The sequence below is a fragment of the Rutidosis leptorrhynchoides genome, chromosome 2, assembly GCF_046630445.1.
Source record: "Rutidosis leptorrhynchoides isolate AG116_Rl617_1_P2 chromosome 2, CSIRO_AGI_Rlap_v1, whole genome shotgun sequence".
NCBI classification, from domain to species: domain Eukaryota; kingdom Viridiplantae; phylum Streptophyta; class Magnoliopsida; order Asterales; family Asteraceae; genus Rutidosis; species Rutidosis leptorrhynchoides.
In genome coordinates, this window is record NC_092334.1 from 568,935,635 (window position 1) to 568,960,247 (window position 24,613).

General features: G+C 31.4%; 1 protein-coding gene and 1 non-coding gene across 2 annotated transcripts; both read left to right on the forward strand.

Moving 5' to 3' along the window:
• The first annotated feature begins 12,858 nt into the window (after positions 1-12,858).
• On the forward strand, positions 12,859-15,911 carry LOC139894582 (probable serine/threonine-protein kinase PBL9). Its single transcript, XM_071877950.1, has 6 exons — positions 12,859-13,007; positions 13,539-13,819; positions 13,921-14,056; positions 14,157-14,299; positions 14,406-14,529; positions 15,337-15,911. Exons 1-6 carry the CDS (start codon positions 12,956-12,958, stop codon positions 15,723-15,725), a joined length of 1,125 nt encoding a protein of 374 aa, XP_071734051.1. The 5' UTR covers positions 12,859-12,955; the 3' UTR covers positions 15,726-15,911.
• A 3,126-nt stretch (positions 15,912-19,037) lies between these two features.
• On the forward strand, positions 19,038-19,204 carry LOC139895424 (small nucleolar RNA snoR143). The gene has a single exon (XR_011775876.1). It is a non-coding gene; the product is annotated as a small nucleolar RNA snoR143 (small nucleolar RNA).
• The last annotated feature ends 5,409 nt before the right edge of the window (positions 19,205-24,613 follow it).

Here is a 24,613-nt window from a genome sequence, read left to right on the forward strand (position 1 = left end):
GATTAACATTTCCGACACGATAAGCAAAGTCTGTAAAACTAAATCTCAAAATTTTTGAACTACTTTTATATATTTAAATACCATTCGGTTGTTTTCGACGATTCGCGAACAATTATATGTAAATAGATACATATATACTATAACTTGAAAAGGTAACAATGTATTAATTATTTGATATCGTACATTAAACTTATTGGTTTAAATATATATTTAAATATATATGATAAGTTGAAATATTTATTATTAAAATTTATTTATAAATAACTTCCAATGTGTATTTAAAAATTCATTTATGTATATTAAAAAGATATATACATATATATAATTTCAAGTTATTTAGTAAACGATAGTAACATTCGTTTATTGATTCGATTGATATTTAGATAAGTTAACTAAAGCGTTTAAGATGAACCAGTAAAACACTAATTTACTACAGTATTTTCAAATTGCTACAGTACCCAAAATGCTACAGCGTTTTCGAAAATCACTATTTGCTACAATGAAATCGCTACAGTAAAAATTGACTTTGCTACAGTGAATTGCTACAGTAAAAATTGACTTTGCTACAGTGGTATAGTTTATGGATGATTTAAGACTATATTTTGACAAAGGTAAGAGTCACGAAACGAAAAGAACTAGTTTTCTCAGCGTACGAAAGGGCGTTCGAAAAACCGGAACCGGGACATAAGTCGAGTGACGACGTACGACTTTTCGGGACAAAAATTACAAATCAACTATGCACATGAATTTAATATAATATATAATTAATTATATAAATTATATATATTATATTAATATTAAAATATGTCGACAAGCAAGAAAACAAAAGGATCGTGTGCTGGACAGCCGGCCCATGCGATCGCATGGGATATAGCCTTCCCAGCCATGCGATCGCATGGACACCAGGGACAGGCCACAACTATAAATACCCGATCATTTCTGTTTCTGATCTTATTTTAATTACTCCGTAGATATTTATTTATTTTATTTATTATTATTATTATTATTATTATTATTATTATTATTATTATTATTATTATTATTATTAAGATTAATATTATTATTAATCTAATTATTATTAGTAATATTATTAGTATTATACATAAAATACTACGACGAGGTTATGAGCGTGTCACTTTTAAAATAAATTTACAAGCAAGCTAGAGCTAAGGAAATTATGGGTTATTGCCAAGGAGGTTATGGGTAATGTTCGGGGGGTATATTTATGAATCAAACCTAGTGTTTATCATCTCCATTACGTCTACGTACTTTTCTACAATATTGAATCTCAATACTGATACGTTGAGATCTACGGTTATTTGGTAATCTGAGTTTCGATCACATTTTGGTGAACGACTTTATACACTGCTAAGGTGAGTTTCATATGATCCCTTTTACTCAATATATTTTTGGGCTGAGAATACATGCGACTGTTTATAAATACTGAAAATACTAGATTTATATGCGTGAGTTTCATTGATCCCTTTTTAATTGCTTTTGCAATATATATTTTTGGGCTGAGAATACATGCAATTTATTTTAAACACAATGGATACAAGTACATACTTAATTCTACACTGAGTTTAAACCGAAAATCCCTTAGCTTTGGTAACTAGTAACTGCCAGTACATAGGATGTGGACTGGTGGGCGCGAATAATAGTATATGGATCCATAGGGCTTGACATCCCCGTCCGAGCTAGAGCGCTAGCCTTTTAACGGACGTGTGTTATTTGAGTTTAGGACACGTTGGTTTGCGTGTATTAAAACGAATGGGGTATTTATCATTATAACGTTAAAGTTTAGTTACCAGGGTGCTCTGTTATGTAGAATCTATTGATAAACGTTTCTGGATGAAACAACTGAAATCTTGTGATCCATTTTTATATAATCTATTGATAAACGTTTCTGGATGAAACAACTGAAATCTTGTGATCCATTTTTATATAATCTATTGATAAACGTTTCTGGATGAAACAACTAAAATCTTGTGATTCACCTTTACATACAGATTATACGAAACAATAAAACTATGAACTCACCAACCTTTGTGTTGACACTTGTTAGCATGTTTATTCCCAGGTTTACTAGAAGTCTTCCGCTGTTGCTTATATGTTAGACAAGCTATGTGCATGGAGTCTTACATGACATACTTTTCAAGGAAACATTGCATTCACCAAATCATCACCATGTATCTTATTTTGACTGCATTGTCAATGGAAGTACTATTGTAAACTATTATTTACGGTGATTGTCTATATGTAGAAATCATCAGATGTCGAAAACCTTTGATTTAAATATTCATTTATGGTGTTCCTTTTCAAAAGAATGCAATGTTTATAAAACGTATCATATAGAGGTCAAATACCTCGCAATGAAATCAATGAATGACGTATTGTCCATATGGATTTGGAGCGATCGTCACAGTTGGTATCAGAGCGTTGGTCCTAGTGAACCAGGTCTTGCATAAGTGTGTCTAACTGATAGTTGTTAGGATGCATTAGTAAGTCTGGACTTCGACTGTGTCTGCATGTCAAAAGTTTTGCTTATCATTTCTTGTCAGAAATTACGTGTCTATCATCTTAAGTCTAAACGCGTCTTATTGCATTGATTGCATAGATAGTGTATAGACAAAATTCATATCTTGGCATATCTATTACAGTAAACTTTGACTGCCATCTTCCGAAAATTTCTCCGTAATTTACGGGATTTTGGTATTATATATACATATGTAAATTATGTATTGAAGAATACCAATCAAATTTTATAATCTATTTCATATCAAAAATCATCTCTCTAATTATACAAGATGGATCCCGTATCTAGTTCAAATTCCTTAAACTCTGACAGCTATTCCGATATGGATATTCACCTGAATTCCGAAGACAGTGTAACCGGAATGGATCAACCAATTAGCCATCATCTATTCTGGATGAATTGGGGATGGGTTCGTAGCCTACTTAATTATTGCAGACAAGAAGAAGGCGATCCCTTCCATCCACCACATTGCCCTCTTGGCGAAGAACCTGAAGCACTTACCGGCGAACCTGTTCGTAATACAGTTTTCTCTCTCATCTCCAGAATATCTCGTCATGATCATATACTCTCTCAAATTCTGGATTTTATTCATCCGCTCGTCCGAACTGCCAATCATCTTGGTGTAGTAGAAGAAGTCAACGAGCTTCACGCTCGGGTAGTGGCTTTGGAGAATATGGTGCAAAGGTTACAAGCACCAGCAGAATCACCGGCATCAACAGTACCACCGACAACAACACCAACAGTACCATTACCACCACCAACAACATCCGCACCGCAAGCCTCAACATCACAATATGTACCTTGAACATCAATGTCATACGCATCGTAGTTACCAAGAAATACCAGCAACAATAACCGATGAAGTATTAACTTATTTCCCCTGAAGAAATTTTATGTATATATGAATTTTGAGATCAAAATAAATCTTTTCGTACCAAGTTATTACGTGTGAATCTTAACTGGTAGGTACTACTCGGTTAATTCATATTACTAATATGCTATGATGTACATCCTTCGTTAATGACTTAACCATCGTTAACTACAATCTCTGTTTCCAACTCAATGAATTCCAGTTCATAATAAACTAAGTATATTATTCAATTATATGGTTGATTTTATACTTTCATCTTCGATGTATTCGAAACTTTCTAGAAAACATCATTCGTACCTTGCGAAGTTAGCAAGAGTTCCATGAGCACCAACATGATTCACTGAGAAAATATCAATAAAACCGAGTATTGATTACATTAGTGAAATACTCCGTAAAGATTATTAAATCTTTAATGTTTTAGAGATTATTCATTTCTAATTCAAGTCAAAAATCAAATGAGCTTAATATGATATTAACTCATCAAATCTGTATTACATCTGAAGGAAATATACATACATATATTTTTATAAAGACGGTAATAAAAATTCTTTTGTACAAAATATTACTTGTGAAATCTTTAACGGGTAGGTAATTCCCGGGAAATATATAAGTTCACAATTAATATGTTATACTGTACATTCTTCAAATTTGATTCAAAAATTATTAACTATGCTCACAGCGATATACAATCGTATCCATACAAATTCAATTACATATTCTGATATTGACGGATCAGAATCCAAGTCAAGATTTAACGGGTGACATCATTCTTAGATCTCTACATCTTTCAAAGCTATACTTTGACTTCAAAAATGTGAAAGATCCTTTAGCATTGTTATTACTGAAAATAACCTTGCAATTTCTTTTCAAAGTATCCAGTATTATCAACCATTCAACCAGTCAACGACGACCTTTCAGACTTGTAATTTTGGCATATACGTTTTTGTTACTGGGGAACCTTTCATGTTCCACCACATTAGCAGTAAATTTACCAACAACTTCATTGATCTTTGACCTTCCGAAAAATCCTTATACTCATTGAAACCGTATCATGTACTCATCCACATCTTGTAACAGCAATTTCCATACCAACTATCGGGAATTAGCAATCAGTATTTTGAAATCTTGTAGCACGTCTACGCCAACAGTTATATGTGTACATATAACAACTACCTCCTGGACTTACATACTTCGAATGTGAAGTTTCCAAAAAACACCCCAAACTACGAAACTAGTTCTCCGAATTTCAGAAAAATGTTGATGAAGCAGAAAAAAAAACTGTAAACGACCTTAACAGTCAAAAGTTTGATGATAAAGAATAGTATGGTGGTAAAGCTGAGAAAAATAGAAGGTTTGGAACTGGAAAACGGATTGAGCAAAGTATGAAGGAGGCTGTGGATAAATCACAAAGAATAAACCTTCCTTCAAAGAATCCAAATGATTCAGTATCTGCTGAATCCATTAACGAATACCTTGCTTCCGAATCTAAACCCATGCGGATACTATTCTTCATCATCCTCTGATATTAGAAATTCTAAGATATCATCGTATCTTTCATTATAAATATCCTCGATATTTCTGAAGATATCTTCATACCTATTCTTATCGGAAATCATTCATCTCTTCACACTATCTGTGTTACATCATAAAAGAAACTATTTTAGTTTCTAAAATCTGGAGAGAAAAAAATGGATGTTTTAAAGTAATATTGGGAACTGAAGCATGAGTTAGTATAATATAATGACACTTGATCAACGTGATTATATTACAGTAAATCATACTGAGTTTCTAATGGAACGTGATAAAGGTTCATAGATCATACCCTCATCATAAACCATGTTACATAACTCTTTCATTCTATATAATCTCTAAATATATCAAGAAAATATATTTCTTGATGATTCGGTCTTTTCCAGATATTCTGGTAATTTGACAAATCAAGATCGTGCCATTACAATTTATTTCTTAGAACATTAATTATGTTCATCCGAAATTCATACCTACAAATTCTGAACCATTATTCGCTTGACTTAAGGTCGGGAAGAGAAAACGAAAGCATGAAGCTCCGAAATATAATGGAGAACATAAAGCCCGATAACAACCCCGAAATTACAAACCGTGAATATCAATGCGTATAGCAATATAAAGACACGGGAGAATGAAAAACACTATAACCCCAAGGTAATAGTAGAAGAAAATAACCTCCTCTGGTGGCAGATGAAAAAGAAGAATGAATGATATGATAGCCAAGAAAATATCAAGAATCAGAACTGGATTAAGCATTTTTACAATCTATTGGGATGTATGAAATAAGAAAGAAGATTATAGGAGTGGTGAAAATAAATGAAATGGAAGAGGTCAATTTATAGCGAAATATCAGACATAGCAATCGAGGCAGATTACGCATTTAATCAAAGAAAATCCTAATTTCCGCAAATTCCGAAGAATCAAATTTTATTTAGATTATGAAGATTTTCTATTCCTTAAATTCCGAAAATCAATCTTTACTATGTCAAGAGATAAAGACGCATCTCTATTCTGTATTTCACTTTATTACGATAACTTCCCTCATACGCTTCGAGTAATTGGATTGTTTTATCCATATTATTTAACGGTGATAAAACTCTATTATCAACTCATATTCGTCATTAAAACATTTTTATTGTTAGCCATGACGACCTCACTCAAATTTCGGGACGAAATTTCTTTAACGGGTAGGTACTGTGATGACCCGGAAATTTCTGACCAAATTTAAACTTAATCTTTGTATGATTAACATTTCCGACACGATAAGCAAAGTCTGTAAAACTAAATCTCAAAATTTTTGAACTACTTTTATATATTTAAATACCATTCGGTTGTTTTCGAAGATTCGCGAACAATTATATGTAAATAGATACATATACACTATAACTTGAAAAGGTAACAATGTATTAATTATTTGATATCGTACATTAAACTTATTGGTTTAAATATATATTTGAATATATATGATAAGTTGAAATATTTATTATTAAAATTTATTTATAAATAACTTCCAATGTGTATTTAAAAATTGATTTATGTATATTAAAAAGATATATACATATATATAATTTCAAGTTATTTAGTAAACGATAGTAACATTCGTTTATTGATTCGATTGATATTTAGATAAGTTAACTAAAGCGTTTAAGATGAACCAGTAAAACACTAATTTACTACAGTATTTTCAAATTGCTACAGTACCCAAAATGCTACAGCGTTTTCGAAAATCACTATTTGCTACAATGAAATCGCTACAGTAAAAATTGACTTTGCTACAGTGAATTGCTACAGTAAAAATTGACTTTGCTACAGTGGTATAGTTTATGGATGATTTAAGACTATATTTTGACAAAGGTAAGAGTCACGAAACGAAAAGAACTAGTTTTCTCAGCGTACGAAAGGGCGTTCGAAAAACCGGAACCGGGACATAAGTCGAGTGACGACGTACGACTTTTCGGGACAAAAATTACAAATCAACTATGCACATGAATTTAATATAATATATAATTAATTATATAAATTATATATATTATATTAATATTAAAATATGTCGACAAGCAAGAAAACAAAAGGATCGTGTGCTGGACAGCCGGCCCATGCGATCGCATGGGATATAGCCTTCCCAGCCATGCGATCGCATGGACACCAGGGACAGGCCACAACTATAAATACCCGATCATTTCTGTTTCTGATCTTATTTTAATTACTCCATAGATATTTATTTATTTTATTTAATATTATTATTATTATTATTATTATTATTATTATTATTATTATTATTATTAAGATTAATATTATTATTAATCTAATTATTATTAGTAATATTATTAGTATTATACATAAAATACTACGACGAGGTTATGAGCGTGTCACTTTTAAAATAAATTTACAAGCAAGCTAGAGCTAAGGAAATTATGGGTTATTGCCAAGGAGGTTATGGGTAATGTTCGGGGGGTATATTTATGAATCAAACCTAGTGTTTATCATCTCCGTTACGTCTACGTACTTTTCTACAATATTGAATCTCAATACTGATACGTTGAGATCTACGGTTATTTGGTAATCCGAGTTTCGATCACATTTTGGTGAACGACTTTATACACTGCTAAGGTGAGTTTCATATGATCCCTTTTACTCAATATATTTTTGGGCTGAGAATACATGCGACTGTTTATAAATACTGAAAATACTAGATTTATATGCGTGAGTTTCATTGATCCCTTTTTAATTGCTTTTGCAATATATATTTTTGGGCTGAGAATACATGCAATTTATTTTAAACACAATGGATACAAGTACATACTTAATTCTACACTGAGTTTAAACCGAAAATCCCTTAGCTTTGGTAACTAGTAACTGCCAGTACATAGGATGTGGACTGGTGGGCGCGAATAATAGTATATGGATCCATAGGGCTTGACATCCCCGTCCGAGCTAGAGCGCTAGCCTTTTAACGGACGTGTGTTATTTGAGTTTAGGACACGTTGGTTTGCGTGTATTAAAACGAATGGGGTATTTATCATTATAATGTTAAAGTTTAGTTACCAGGGTGCTCTGTTATGTAGAATCTATTGATAAACGTTTCTGGATGAAACAACTGAAATCTTGTGATCCATTTTTATATAATCTATTGATAAACGTTTCTGGATGAAACAACTGAAATCTTGTGATCCATTTTTATATAATCTATTGATAAACGTTTCTGGATGAAACAACTAAAATCTTGTGATTCACCTTTACATACAGATTATACGAAACAATAAAACTATGAACTCACCAACCTTTGTGTTGACACTTGTTAGCATGTTTATTCCCAGGTTTACTAGAAGTCTTCCGCTGTTGCTTATATGTTAGACAAGCTATGTGCATGGAGTCTTACATGACATACTTTTCAAGGAAACATTGCATTCACCAAATCATCACCATGTATCTTATTTTGACTGCATTGTCAACGGAAGTACTATTGTAAACTATTATTTACGGTGATTGTCTATATGTAGAAATCATCAGATGTCGAAAACCTTTGATTTAAATATTCATTTATGGTGTTCCTTTTCAAAAGAATGCAATGTTTATAAAACGTATCATATAGAGGTCAAATACCTCGCAATGAAATCAATGAATGACGTATTGTCCATATGGATTTGGAGCGATCGTCACAGAATCAAATTCTGTTTGCATCACCATCATACTATTCTATTACTTTGTTTCTGTCTGTAACTTGCTACCAGATTCTATTTCAATCACCATATAGATACAAATTCTGTTGCAAGTCATAATCTATATTATTTTCTTAAGATTATTTTTTTCTTTTTCTTTTCATTGAACCTGTCGACCATCAATCCAGTATATAAACGATCAATTCTAGTGTTATATGATACCAATTAACCTACAATATCAATTCACAATTACAATTATCATTTATAACCTTCAATTTGTCGAAATTAAATCAAGAATCAAACAGAAACCATCGCCTGCTCTGTTTATACTTCTTATTTCACTCAAAAAGATTTCTTAATCCATTTCAAAATGTGTTAATGTGGTCTTGTTAGGAATATTTTACTTAAACTATCTGGAACGTTTCAAGTCTCAATTTTTCTTATCGAGTGTGAATTTACGAGTCAAAGTTCTATCTCTAAAAGTCAAACTTTGTGTTCATCACAAAATTTGAAATCAGTGTTATGTTTTAAGTTCAATTAAGGTTACAGAAAGTTTCTAATAAGGATTTAACACCTTTTTCATGTTATACTCTTTAGCTAAAACATCTTTAAAATTTGAAATTGAAATCGAGTTCATCATCGGGTTCATACTTCGGCTCAGGTCAATTTTATTTTCTTTTCTGTTTTGATAATCCAATTTCATCATAAACGTTTCTGTTCCATTTACAAGTTATAAATCATATCATAAATTAGCTAATAGAATTGCCTTTGGCCGGTTTGCTTGTGAAGATGAAGAAGAAAACATAACAAAAAAATAATCGGGTTAAATATTGTACAGAAGAGATATAATTCAGAAAAATTGAAATGGTGCATTGGTTAAGTATGTTGTCGGGTGATCGAGAGGTCTTGGGTTCGAGTCTCATCTTGGGCAAATCTTTTTAGGAAAGCATTTTTAATGGTATATATTTTTATTTCATTTCCATTATCATTATAATTATCATTTTTATTATGGTTATTATTATTATTAACACAAGTAATAAGTATCATTAATTATTATTATGATGATTATAATTACAATTACAATTATAATTACTATTATTATTATTATTATTATTATTATTATTATTATTATTATTATTATTATTATTATTATTATTATTATTATTATTATTATTATTATTATTATTAAGTATAAGTATTATTATCTTTATTATCATTATTATTATTGTAAGTATTATTATTATTAATAACAATAGTATTATCGATATTAGCATTGTTATTAATAAAAAGTATTATCTTTACAACTATATTAGTATTGAAAGAATCAATATTAGTAAAACTATCAATTTATCTTTATTATTAAAAACATCATTGTTAATAAAATTATTATTATAATTAAAGTGATTATTTTTATTAAAATTATCATTTTTAAAATTAACATTTTTATTATTATTATTATTATTATTACTATTATTACTATCATTATTATTATTACTATCCTTAATCGAGTATTATTGTTAAATTAACAAATAAGGGATCTTTATATAAAAATATATTTAATACACATAACTTAACTATATTACTATTTTTATTTACTTAAAATATATAAAATAAATATATTTAATTAAATAATGAAACCTATAAATTATTAATATAAAAATTAGATCACTAATAATAATATACATATATTTTGTTCGATTACGATTATATGATTTAATAGATATACAATTAATATAGGTTCGTGAATCCGAGGTCAACCCTACACTTGTTAAATGACGTCATATGTATTTTTACTACAAAATACAATATGGTGAGTTTCATTTGCTCCCTTTTTAATTGCTTTTGCAATATATATTTTTGGGCTGAGAATACATGCGCTGCTTTTATGTTTGACGAAATAGACACAAGTACTTAAAATATATTCTACGTTGAGTTGTACCAACTTGCATATCTTCCCTAATAGCTTGGTAACTAATATTTACATGTTGGAAGAACATGTAAGCGTGAATCCTATTGATAGATCTATCGGGTTTGACCACCCCAACCGGGCTAGTCGCTCTAGTATCGTAAACGGTTGCATAGTACTTCGTTTTTACTACACTTAGTATAGTGTAGGGAGATTTCATAATAAAGGGAATATGCCACATTAATTGTTAAGTATGGTTACCGAAGAGCTCAACAACTTATAGAATACTTTTATACACTTGCGAGTGTACATATATATATATATATATATATATATATATATATATAAACGAAAATCTTGTGGTCTATTAATATATTGATATGATTGTTATGATAAACCTATGAACTCACCAACCTTTTGGTTGACACTTTTAAGCATGTTTATTCTCAGGTATGAAAGAAACCTTCCGCTGTGCATTTGCTCATTATAAAGATATTACCTGGAGTCATTCATGGCATATTTAGGTCAGTACCTCGCAATGAGACCAGACGTTGATGACTTCGTCCAGGAGGATTAGGACGGGTCATTTCATATATAAGGTATGTGGTCGATTTATAATGAATGAGAAGTTTAATGGTTAAAGTATAAAATGTTAAAAGTTTGTGGTAAATTTATAAAAGTTATAAAGTTAACTATTTTATATTTTGAGGCTAAAATGTAAATAAGTAAAAGATTGGAGGTAGTTTGTGAAACTTGTGAGGTTTATTATTCACCGTGGCTATACTTTTAGATATATAGATATAACTAGTTTACGAACCCTCGCTTCGCGTCGGGGGTTCGGTTTTCAATGTATTTTAGTGCGTACTCGAGTCGAACTAAAAGGTACAATCCGTGAAAGATTTAAATGTTATTTTAAATTAACAATATATGTGCATCTCCGCGTTTCGCTATGGAATTGTCGACTTTTAAAAATTTAACGCAAAATCAATGTGTATGAAAAGTATCTCAAATATTTAGCATTTTTTAAAAAGAGTCCATTTTGCGTATAGTTAGTGACATTGTGTTCCTAAAATTATTTCGAGCTTAACGATGGTGTCGGAAAAATTTAACTCGTTGCGAGCGAGAAGATATGACCCGTTGAATATTTGGGTGGAGTTTAGTTAAGATTTTTTTTATGAAAATGGTTATTTGACACTTTACCCCCCTGTTTGGGGGGCCGATTTTAATTTTTGAACAAAGTTTGGGGGTTTTTTGGAAAAAGGAAAAAAGGCGGAAAAAAAAGAAGAAGGTGAAAGGACGAAATATATTATATAATATTATTATAGTTATAATAACGGGGAGGCGAGTCGGGTCGGGTCGGGATAAGGGGGTAGGGTTGGGGGGTGTTTTGTATTTTATCGAGGGTGTGGGGTTTTTTAGTAAAATTGGGGAGGGGGTCGATTCGTACGTTGCATAAAGTTTGAGGTCTTCAGTGTAAGATTGAGGTAGTCCAAATAGTACTATTCATTTGGACTATCTTAATTAGATATATAGTATAATATAATATAATGGGAAGGGGGTCGATTCGTACGTTGCATAAAGTTTGGGGTCTTTAGTGTGAGATTGAGATAGTCCAAATAGTACTATTCATTTGAACTATATCAATTAGATATATAGTTTGGGGTCTTTAGTGTAAGATTGAGATAGTCTAAATAGTACTATTTATTTGGACTATCGCAACTAGATATATAGTATAAGAGTGAGGTAGTCCAAATAGTATAATTATTTGGACTATCTCAATTAGATATATAGTATAATATAATGGGGAGGGGGTCGATTCGTACGTTGCATAAAGTTTGGGGTCTTTAGTGTGAGATTGAGATAGTTCAAATAGTACTATTCATTTGGACTATATCAATTAGATATCTAGTTTGGGGTTTTTAGTGTATGATTGAGATAGTCCAAATAGTACTATTCATTTGGACTATCGCAACTAGATATATAGTATAATGGGGAGGGGGTCGATTCGTACGTTGCATAAAGTTTGAGGGCTTTAGTGTGAGGTTGAGATAGTTAAAATAAAAATGTTCATTTGGAGTATCATATAATATAATGTATAATATAATATAATATAATATATAATATAATATATAATAATATATAATATAATATAATATATAAATAATAAATAATATATAATAATAATATAATATAAAATATAAAATATAATATAATATTACAAATTGTAGTGAAAACAAATGAACAAAAATGAGTCAAACTTTGTTATTTTCTGCTTTCCTTCTGGAAGGGTTCTTCGTTGATATTAAATATTTAAAAAAGAAAGAAACATAATAAAATATGTTATTGTTTTCATATTGAATACGCATCTTGTGTGTGTGTGTTTATGTTCACACTCGCCAACTCTCTCTCTAAGTTCCCCAAACAACTTTTTTCATAGTTTGATCACCACATCCAAAATGGGTTCGTGTTTTAGTTTTCAATTCAAAATTGAAAGTTCTCGTCTTGATGGTAAGTTATGCTTAAATTTACCTGTTTCTTGAAATATTTCATGCTTATTGATCAATTGCTATTAGTCTATTACATATACAAAGATACATATAGTCTATTACATATACATAGATACATATAGTTCTTGTTTGTATTGATTTCCTGTATGATTAATTACATGAGATGGGGTTTTGTCATTTTCCCTGAAAGACTTAAAATTGTACTCCGTATTTAATAGTTCTTAAATTTTGGTAAAGTTTAGTAATTCCAACTTATTAGAACCAAGATTAGCCAATAACTCAGTTTTAGCTACCTAGGAGCTTATAAGTTTCAGCTTGTGACTTATTTATGTCGTTTAGTTCATAATTAATAAACTTATTATAATCCATTAAAAATAAGTTTGATTGGCTTTACTTTGTCACATTTGTGATTCTTTATATATATCTTCATATAATAATCATTGTTTTTGGACACATTATATGATGAAATTTTTGTATACTTGATTGTATGTTATGTTAACATATTAACATAGTTTCTATACAATGTCTTTAGGCAAGGTTACGTCTGCATCGGTTTCACCTAGCCCGCGGAGTCCTAGGAGCCAGACTGAGATTTTGCAATCAGCAAATTTGAAGTCTTTTAGTTTTAATGTTCTTAAATCCGCTACGAGAAACTTTCGGCCCGATAGTGTCTTAGGAGAAGGCGGGTTTGGTTCGGTATTTAAAGGATGGATCGATGAACAATCACTTGCAGCTGCTAAACCAGGTACTGGGACCGTGATTGCGGTCAAGAGGTTAAACCATGAAGGTATTCAAGGTCACCAAGAATGGCTGGTAAGTGTTTCTATTTCATAATTTGGAATAAAACTTTGCAATTATTACTGTAGTACATTAGCATTAATTAAATGGTGTTGTATATATAAATGTTGTTGCAGGCAGAAATCAACTATTTAGGGCAGCTTTATCATGAAAATCTAGTGAAATTAATTGGTTATTGTCTGGAGGATGATCACAGACTCCTTGTGTACGAGTTTATGCCTCGAGGCAGCTTGGAAAACCATCTTTTTAGGAGTGAGTTCATTACAAACAAACGTACCATGTTTTATTTTTGTTGACATGGCAATTTGGGCGGGTTGGATTACTGATTAAAGTTTCATAATAATTATGACAGGAAGTTCTTACTTTCAACCTCTCTCATGGAAACTTCGTATAAAGGTGGCTCTTGGTGCTGCAAAGGGGCTTGCATATTTACATAGTCCTGAAGCCAAAGTGATATACCGGGATTTTAAGTCCTCTAATATATTAATTGATTCTGTATGTCTCCTATTAATGGATATTAATGATTAATGATACTTTTCACTTTGTGTAGGTCTTGTTTAAATTTAGGTCTCTTACATGTTTTGTCTTTACATGATTTCAGAACTACAATGCAAAACTTTCGGATTTTGGATTAGCGAAAGATGGACCGATTGATGGTAAAAGTCATGTCTCTACAAGAATTATGGGTACCCATGGGTACGCAGCTCCTGAATACATGGCCACAGGTAATCTTATTCATCAAAGGTGGCAATATGGGTCATAGGGCTAAAATAAGAAAAATGACATGTAAAGATATGGGTCAAGAGTTTCCAAAAGTGTAATTTTAATTTATATTTCTTCTTAAATCATTTCGTTTTAAATACTAGACTAGACTAGATTACTATTGAAATACAAGAATATTTGTAACCAAATATTTGTAATCATATTTGACAAACTAGTTAAACAAAAACTTCATTAAAGAGACCAATTTAAGCATCATCGTTTAACCAGTTTTGACCTATTACCCGCCATCACAACCCACTTGACGCTTCCATTTGGGACATTGTTAATTGCATTAGGGGAACTCTTCTAGATTAAGTAGCACTATTTTCAACTTGATTGACTAATCTCGTTACCAATCTTAAATGCGTTCTTTGTCCCTATCTTACGTATACTATTATTATATTATTATATATTATAAATTATGATATAATATTATAATATATTATATTATCAAATAATATAATATTACCCACTATACTAATTGTTGTGCACAATGGTTAATGATTATTATGAATGCTGCGAACAGTAACCTTTACATGTTTATACACAAGGTATTTTAATTTCACATTTTTTTTCTTTGGTTTGCTTTTGCCTCATTGAAATGGGCCCCACACACCCCTAATTATATTATTCCCAGCCAAGTAGAAAATGTCAGTTGCTAAAAGTTTATGTAAAATGTAAATGACAATTACTAATTTGTAGTCATCATTAGTCTTTAATCTTTATTAATAAATATATACACACGTGTTCTTGATTCAACTTCTTTTTAGGTCATTTGACTGCAAGAAGTGACATATACAGCTTCGGAGTAGTTCTTCTCGAACTCTTAACAGGTAGACGATGTATCGATAAAAACCGTCCATCTGGCGAGCAAATACTAGTCGTATTTGCTAAACCATTTTTGGCCAGCAAACGTAAGATTCTGAACATCATGGACCCACGTATTGAAGGCCAATACTCTGCTGCAGTTGCAACAAGAGCAGCCTTACTTGCAATGAAGTGTCTGATGAAAGACCCGAAACATAGGCCCGATGCTGATGAGTTGGTCAAAGCATTAGACCAAATTCAGGAGTTGCAGAAAGCTGCAGAAAATTCGAATGAATCAGTTCAGAAAGAAAATGATGGTAAAGTTGCTTCTACTAGTGGCAGTGGTGGTTAAAACATTGTTTACTTATGATGATGTAAAATGTGGGCATGATTTTGAATTTTTGGTGTACAGTTTTTAAGTTTTGAGTCTATACGCATTCACAATTGTTCTATTGATATTCTATGAGTATGATCTGCTTAAAAACAGAGCAGCCTAAAATGTAGAGGATGATTCAACGGAGTGGTATTCGATCTCAGATAACTAACTCATTGGTTCTCTTAAAACTCTAGAAACTAGAAATTTCAAAACTAGAAAATTCAACTTTTTAGTCCTGTAAACGAGAGAGAAAATTTCTGTCCAAGCAAAAAAGTTAGACTAGAAGAAGCCTAACATTTGGTTGTTATTGACCAACTACGTTAAGCCTTACTTTAACTCGAATGAGAGATAAGCTAAATAAGCATGAAACTTTCCAATACTTTTCTTCTAGATTATAGAAGAACATACATTAATTTGCTTTAGAAATTTGAATTTAAACATCAGAGTTTTCTAGTCGAGTTGAGATTTAGTAGCTTGCACAATGAAACCTAGTTGAGCTAAGAATTCGAGCTCGAGATATTGTGTAATATAATATGATCACGAAACTAACTTGAAAGAGCCGAGCAGCTCTAAAACCTCCTCCTACTTTCAGGCTAACTTTCCTGATCTTCTTTCTCATCCCGTTATTTGTGCGACAATGTAAGGCTCTATACGATAGATACATGGTGGTCGAGAGGATGTGTGAGGAGTCTCTCATGTCATGACAAATGGATAAGTGGTTTTGATCGATTTTGGAGACTTTTTTGAGCAATACGGTGGTATTGAGCTATGAAGATATTGTCATTAATTTGGGCCTAAGAAAAGAGAGATAAAGTTAGCATCGTAGTTGAGGAATCTCGAGTTTTTATGATTCGGTGCAAAGATGTTGGTGGCTCTTCGAGGTAGGATTTGTTTCTTCACGTTAGATCGTTGAAAAGTTTGGATCGGTGTATTTAGATTGTTTTTCTTTCGGGATCTTTTAGACTGGTGGTTATCAGGGGTGTAGGTTTTTTAGTTTTGGCTTTTTTTGTTGTTGTTGTGCTTTTCGCTTTTTTCATTTTGGCGTCTTTTGTATATCTAATATCGTTATTGTATGTTCTTCGGTTCTTTTATCCATCGATGAAAACATCCCCTATTTTCGCAAAAAAGAAAAAAAGATGTACACAATACTTACGTGAGAGGCACATGGTTTAACCTAACGACGGAAATAATGCCCATTTACGTAAGAATTATTGATGTTTGTTTAGTAAAAAATATGAGTATATGATGAATGACATAAAATAACTGAAAGGACTGACGTTGTAATTTTTTTCAAAAATAAACTTAACCATAGCAATCACAGTTCGGAAATCTGATTGCTATTGTTAAGTTTATTTTTGAAAAAAATGAAAAAAAATTACGTCGTCAGTTGCTTTAGTTATTTTATGTCATTCGTCATTTAATGTCGTTATATCTTCGTTAAAGTAGTGTTACTTCATCGTAACTACGCGGTATTACACACTGTAACTAGGGATGGCAATGGTCACCCGATCCACCTGCTTCATAATGGATATGGATAAACTTAAATGGATATGGATACGGATATGGATGAACCTAAACGGATATGGATATGGACATGGATGAAAAGTTTCATCCATGGATATATCCATTACCACCCGAAATACGTATACATATACATAAATATAGATATATTCTTATATATTTACTATTACAAGCTAATTTACCGTTAGATTTACATTTTGCTTTTAACCCTATAATGAAATAACTATAATATATTACAATAAAATATGTATATTCAACAAAATAAACTTACAAATTTCATATTTAATTTTTTATAATCAATTTTTATAATAAGTTTATCAAATTTTGTTATATCTTCGACAAAAATTACACAATTTTATGAATAGAGTTTTTAATGTCATGTCATATTTATTTTTGTTATACTACGTTTACGTTTTAATCGCATATTAAAAATATTATAACATTTTTTTAATATCCATTGGATATCCATTAACCCGCTTAATCCATTGGATATAGATATGGACGGATGATCTGAAACTAAATGGATATGGATATGTATATGGATGAGCAAAAACTAAATGGATATGGATATATATATGGATACGGCATCACCCGATCCAATATCCGATCCATTGTCATTCCTAACCGTAACACAGAGCTTAAAATCCCTAAGACCATTTACATCGCAGCGTTACCAGGAGGTGATGGGCTCGATCGCGCCACCATCGCGCCACTGTGCGGCGTGATGGTGGCTTATTTTGTCCGGCGCTATGAGAGCATCACGGGAAGGAGAAGTGGCGTGAGGTTGAGGGAGACGAGTGGTAATCCAACACGTGGCTTCAGATCTGTAATCGATGAGGAGAAACAGATTTGTATTGTGATTTTAATTTTGTTGTGATTTTAATTTTTTGATTTTAAAGATGAAGAAGAAACCACTCCAGAGATCTGTAATCGATGAGATGAAGGAGATAAAGAAATTAATTTACAGCTTATATTCTTTGATTTTGTATGCATTTACTATTTAAACCCTAAACTTGAAAAAAATTAAAAAAAACAACATAAGTATCTATGAAAAAATTTATGTGTGTTTTTATAAATTTTTATTATTTATGTATGTAATATTTTTATAAAAAGCCAAACAAGTTAAAAAAATTAAATCAAACTAAAATGAAAAATAAATTAAAAAGTGGGACCAATTTAACACATCACACAACCATCACGCCCGCCACTACAAACTCCATCACACCATCACCTTTATCAAATCAGCATTATACCCCCGACAAAAACACTCCATCGACCGCTACAAATGGTCTAAACCCTAGCTACAAATGGTCTAAATCAATCGTATTCTATATATATATATACACCGGCCACTCTCGAACTTATCTAAACCCTAGCTACTAATCCAACGGCCGCCGTCACTGCCACAGGCAAAACCACCATTATTGCCACCTCTCAGTTCTCTATATGAACTGTCGTTTCAACTTATGAATATTAAAAATTAGGGCTATGATTATAAAGAGAGAGGGCTCTAGCGGTAACTCAATGAGCTAAATTTTGCCGCCTCGTTTGTAATCCTTTACAATGATTGGCACTGATGGCATACACAGTTCGTTGAATTATAGTTTCATTTTTTGTAGTTAGATGAAATTAAATTACTGCGATGACAGAGATCTCTTAAACTACACTTGATATGAGTCCTCTCTTGATTGATTTTTAATAAGTTACAATTGTTTCATTTTGAATTGCATTTGTTGTATTCGATTGTTGATAGAGAGATATTATTTATTTAATATCTGTATGTATCTCTATTTATACACAACAGTGCGTATATTAAAAGCCTGATTTTTGATTTTTTCTTGAAAATTAGGCAGCGGCCAGACAACCGTAGAGATAGTTTCCACAGATGAGTAGTTTTTGAAATCTCCTTGTCTACTATAATCTATCTCACATTATTAAAAGTTAGAGCTTTATGTATGATGAATACTTGTATTTGTATGTGTATTTTATATACACTTGTATGTATGTATGTATGTATGTATGTATGTATGTATGTATGTATGTATGTATGTATGTATGTATGTATGGTTTGAGGTTTGAATTTGTTAAGCTTAGAACTAAGCATTCAATAGATACGATTGAATTTTTATCAACTTTTATAACAAAATATAGTTTATACGAGTAGTTTGTTTACTTCTGATTTTAAATTGTAGATGTTGATGATGGTATGACTGTAGTCTAAAAATCAATGTTTATTATAGAAATTATTTGAGATATTATGAGTGCAATAATTTATTTATTGATATATTTGTTATTAGCAACATTTAAGTAAAATGTTATTGAAGTTGTATACAAAAGTAAGCATTTGAAAGTTCAGTATACAATCGTGTTTGTGGGATTAAGTTAATGAAATGTAAGTGAATTTTTTTTCTCTTGAATCATGTTTGCTTTTGTCGCTGATGAAGTGTGATGACCCGAAAATTTCTGACCAAATTTAAACTTAATCTTTGTATGATTAACATTTCCGACACGATAAACAAAGTCTGTAATATTGAGTCACGACAGTTTTGGAACTATATTCATATAATCAATTATTCTTTGACTGTTCCCTATGATTCACGAACAATATATATATAACTTAATGTGCATATATATATATGATTTCAAGTTATTTAGTAAACGATAGTAACATTCGTTTGTTAATTCGATTGATATTTAGATAAGTGAACTAAAACGTTTAAAATAAACAAGTAAAACACTAATTTGCTACAGTGTTTTCAAATTGCCACATTACTCAAAATGCTACAGTGTTTTCGAAAATCACTATTTGCTACAGTGAAATTGACTTTGCTACAGTGAATTGCTACAGTAAAAATTGACTTTGCTGCAGTAAAACACTATTTTAAAATGTATTTTAACAAATAGCGAGACGATGATTTATAGAAGTAAATGAACAAAACACTCAAATGTATAAGTTATAATTTGAGTGATATAATTTAGGGATAATTTAGGGCTATATTTTGACAAATGTATGTGACACGAAACGTAAAATGCAAGTTTTCTCAGCGTACAAAAGGACATTTGAAAAACCGGAACCGGGACATAAGTTGGGTGATGACGTACGACTTATCGGAACTAAAATTACAAATCAACTATGCATGTAAATTTAATATAATATATAATTAATTATTTAAATTATATATATTATATATTTATTTATTCATGTCGACAAACAAAAAACAAAAGAAATGTGAGCTGTAATTGGAGGCCATGCGATCGCATGGCCATATAGAAGAAACCCCATGCGATCGCATGGGGATAGATTTCAGCTCTGATTGCTATAAATTGCTCGTTTTGCTCGATGATAATCACACACAAACACACACACAGATATTTATTTTTACTCCGTATTTATTTATTATTATTATTATTATTATTATTATTATTAATAAGATTATTATTAATCTTATTATTTTTATTATTAGTATTATTATTTTTGCGATACAAAAATAAAAATGTACCTAAAATATTACGACGGAGTGCTGTCCAAGTAACTTTCAAAATGGTTTCCAAGCGAGCTAGAGCTAAGGAAATTATGGGTTATTGCCAAGGAAATTATGGGTAATGTTCGGGGGTATTTTTGTGAATCAAACCTCGTGTTTATCATCTCCGATGTGTCTACGTGCTTTCCTACAATATTGTATATCAATATTAAACAGTGAGTTCATTTGATCCCTTTTTACATATATTTTTGGGCTGAGAATACATGCGCAGTTTTATAAACTGTTTTACTAAATGGATACAAATACTAAAACTGATTTTGTGTGAGTTTCATATGATCCCTTTTACTCTCTACATTTTTGGACTGAGAATACATGCAAATCCTTTATTAACTAATTTACAATATTTATATGCGTGAGTTTCATTGCTCCCTTTTTAATTGCTTTTGCAATCTATATTTTTGGGCTGAGAATACATGCACTTTATTTTAAACGCACTGGATACAAGTACATACTAAATTCTACACCGAGTTTGAACCGAAAATCCCTTAGCTTTGGTAACTAGTAACTGCCGGTTATAAGAACTGGTGGGCGCGAGTAGTAGTATATGGATCCATAGGGCTTGATATCCCCGTCCGAACTAGAGCACTAGCCTTTTAACGGACGTATGCTATTTGAGAAGCGTACACGTTGGTTTGCGTGTATTATTAAGATGATTATACAAAGGGTATAAAATATATATACGTTAAGTATAGTTACCAGGGTGCTCAATCTTGTAGAATATTTTGATAAACGTTTCTGGATGAAACAACTGAAATCTTGTGATCCACCTTTATATACAGATTATACGAAACATTAAAACTATGAACTCACCAACCTTTGTGTTGACACTTGTTAGCATGTTTATTCTCAGGTTTCCTAGAAGTCTTCCGCTGTTTGCTTATATGTTAGACAAGCTATGTGCATGGAGTCATACATGGCATATTTTTCAAGGAAACGTTGCATTCACCAAATCATCACCATGTATCTTATTTTGACTGCATTGTCAATAGAAGTACTATTGTAAACTATTATTTACAGTGATTGTATATATGTAGAAATTATCAGATGTCGAAAACCTTTGATTTAAATATTCATTATGGTGTGCCTTTTTAAAAGAATGCAATGTTTACAAAACGTATCATATAGAGGTCAAATACCTCGCAATGAAATCAATGAATGACGTATTGTCCATATGGATTTGGAGCGATCGTCACATGAAGTGCTAATTTGACTCTGCGATCATGTTTATAGGCTTAAGATATTGCATATGTATGTAGATCCGTGCTTGTAAAATGTGTTGGCTGTTTAGCTTGGCAAAAAGTGTATTTGCTTATTTGTTCATTACTTTTTTTTACTTGTTAAGGTTCATCAACTGATAATCTGATGTATATCATTGATGGAAATTTTGTAACTGCATTATTGTACTCTTGATTAAGATAGTGAGATTTCATCTCAGTTTCTCTGTTAATACCCAACTATGAGTATACTAAAAGCCTGAATTTTACATTGTTCAGTTGTAATGATCTTCTGTATTGTTGAAAATCAGCCAGCGGCCAGACAACTGTAGAGATGGTTTCCACATATGGACATTTTTTGTGATCTGTTTGTCTACTTCATCACACATTTTTACAGTGTAGTTATTCACCCTCTTTAAATCCTGGGTTATTTGGTTAGAAAATTAAACTCAGAATTATGGTATTAAAGTTACCTGCTTGAATATTAAGTTGGGTCCTGCCTAGCTTAAACTTGTAATTATATTAAAGTATGCTTTTGAACCTTGCCATAGGGCACTCGATGTTGTCGAGTGGGTGGAGCCTTGAAACCATTACACTGTTCAGGCCACCCACAAAAATTGATTTACCAAAAATCTTGGATTTGTTCAATGGATCCACAGGATTGGCAGCAGAAGAAGGCGATTTGAACGACGGGAAAGCGTAGCACGTTCAAAATATGAACTCCGTTAAGACTCAATGTATACCGGATGTACCGTCGATCATCTGTCTATGTCTAGTGCAATACGCCAAGACTGCTCCAGTATACTGACCACAGAGAGACCTTTATTCAAATAGTGTGTGGATAAATAAACCAAGAGCACCTGGAGTTATGAACAGGTCACATGTTAATCGAAAAGGACGGTGATCCGTATACTACTAAATTTTATCCAGACATCAGTGAAACTAGACATCACTAAAACTGCTATAGAAGGTTTGACACTACATTATAATGTATGTTTAATGGTTAATGAGGAGTGTTGACTTGGTTTGTCTATGGTCTCCATATTTGTAATTTTTATTTTTGAAGATAAAAATAATTAATATAAATTGAAAAAATTAATTACTCCGTACTAATTACTAAATAAATTATAACAATTACGGAGTAATAAATTATTTGAAAATAAATTTATTAACAAATTAAGGACGTTTACAACTTTTGAAGAAAAAGTTCAGGACTTGTACAATTCTTAAAAAATCAAAATATAGACAATTACAAGTTAAAAATAATCAAATATCTGAAGATCCACCTCCCAAAGAGACATCTTTCATGTAATCTTAGTCAGGATTTGGCCTTGGTAGACGTTTGCAAGATCTTTAGATCAAAGTAGCTTTTCATTGAATCAAACGTACAGTTGGCTTTCTTGTCAGAGAACACCTTGTAGAAGCGACATAAATTAAGAAAACTTCGTGTTGCAAGTAGAAACAAAATAAATATAAGAAAACTTTCTAATTAAGCCCGTAAATTCAGACAAATTAAAGTACACATCTAAATGTACTTGTCTAAGAATGAGTTGAAATGAAGTGTATATACAACTAAATGTACTTGTCTAACAATAGGTTGCAATGAAGTGTATATAATTTTTTTTGATAGCTTTTGTGTACGAAAGTTGGTTGACTCGCACACATGTTTCACGCAGAATTTGAAAATTTTTATAAGGGGACGCATATGAAATATATTATTTAGAAGACCAACTGATCTCATACAATTTTTTCAATGCGTTAGTGATATTCTGGACAAGATGAGGTCTCTCCCAGATGGAGGATCTGAATTTAGGTAAACAAAAAATAGAAATTTGTAGCCTTTTGAGTTACAAGCGTTTTAGTTTTTGCATCAATTAAATCCGAATGTGGGAAGGAGGTAAGACCAAAACGGCGATAACTTGCAACTTTTGTTAGCCTTCACCATTTTATTCATAGCTCTTATATACGAATTTCGATTTATTTAATTCAAAATCTCAAACGTTCATAACTCAAAGGACTACTAGTTTTTTGTTATGGCGGACTACAACCCCTCCCTGCCCCCTGAAAAGCTCCATGCTTAGATATGGAGCAACAAGAATCATGCATATAAAAATGTTTTAATGAATTCCACAAGCTTATAAGGATAAGTGTATATGGGAAAGAAAATACATCAAGATAAAGACCCATTTAGAGTGAGCATTTAGATTCACGGAGATTTTGTGTTTTGTTGGAAAAAAGGAGTTTTTAGCAAATTTTGAGTTCACTAGCAAATCTTTTTATAGGAATAAAACCTTACTCCACAGAATCTCTAAATTCATGTGAAATCTTCTTGCAAAAACTTGTTTTGTTTAGATGCAGTCCACAAAATGCAAATCGCCAATTGCAGGGAACAACTTGCCATTTAACACTGATCAAAATGCCAAAATGGTCAAAATGGTATAACCCCGATAACACTCAACGAATACAATTATATAAAGGAAAACATTTCATTTAGAGCAAACACAGACGAATTTTGAAAATAGCCTAAAATAGGGGTTGGAAAGTTTGGAAGAAAGTTGATAATGTTTTTCTACATGCAACTTTTTTT

Bases quoted from the DNA above. Each gene is read 5' to 3' on its own strand.
- LOC139894582 (XM_071877950.1), top strand. From the start codon at position 12,956: ATGGGTTCGTGTTTTAGTTTTCAATTCAAAATTGAAAGTTCTCGTCTT. The intron at 13,008-13,538 runs GTAAGTTATGCT...CAATGTCTTTAG, and splicing joins TGAAAGTTCTCGTCTTGATG to GCAAGGTTACGTCTGCATCG. The intron at 14,530-15,336 runs GTAATCTTATTC...ACTTCTTTTTAG, and splicing joins TCCTGAATACATGGCCACAG to GTCATTTGACTGCAAGAAGT.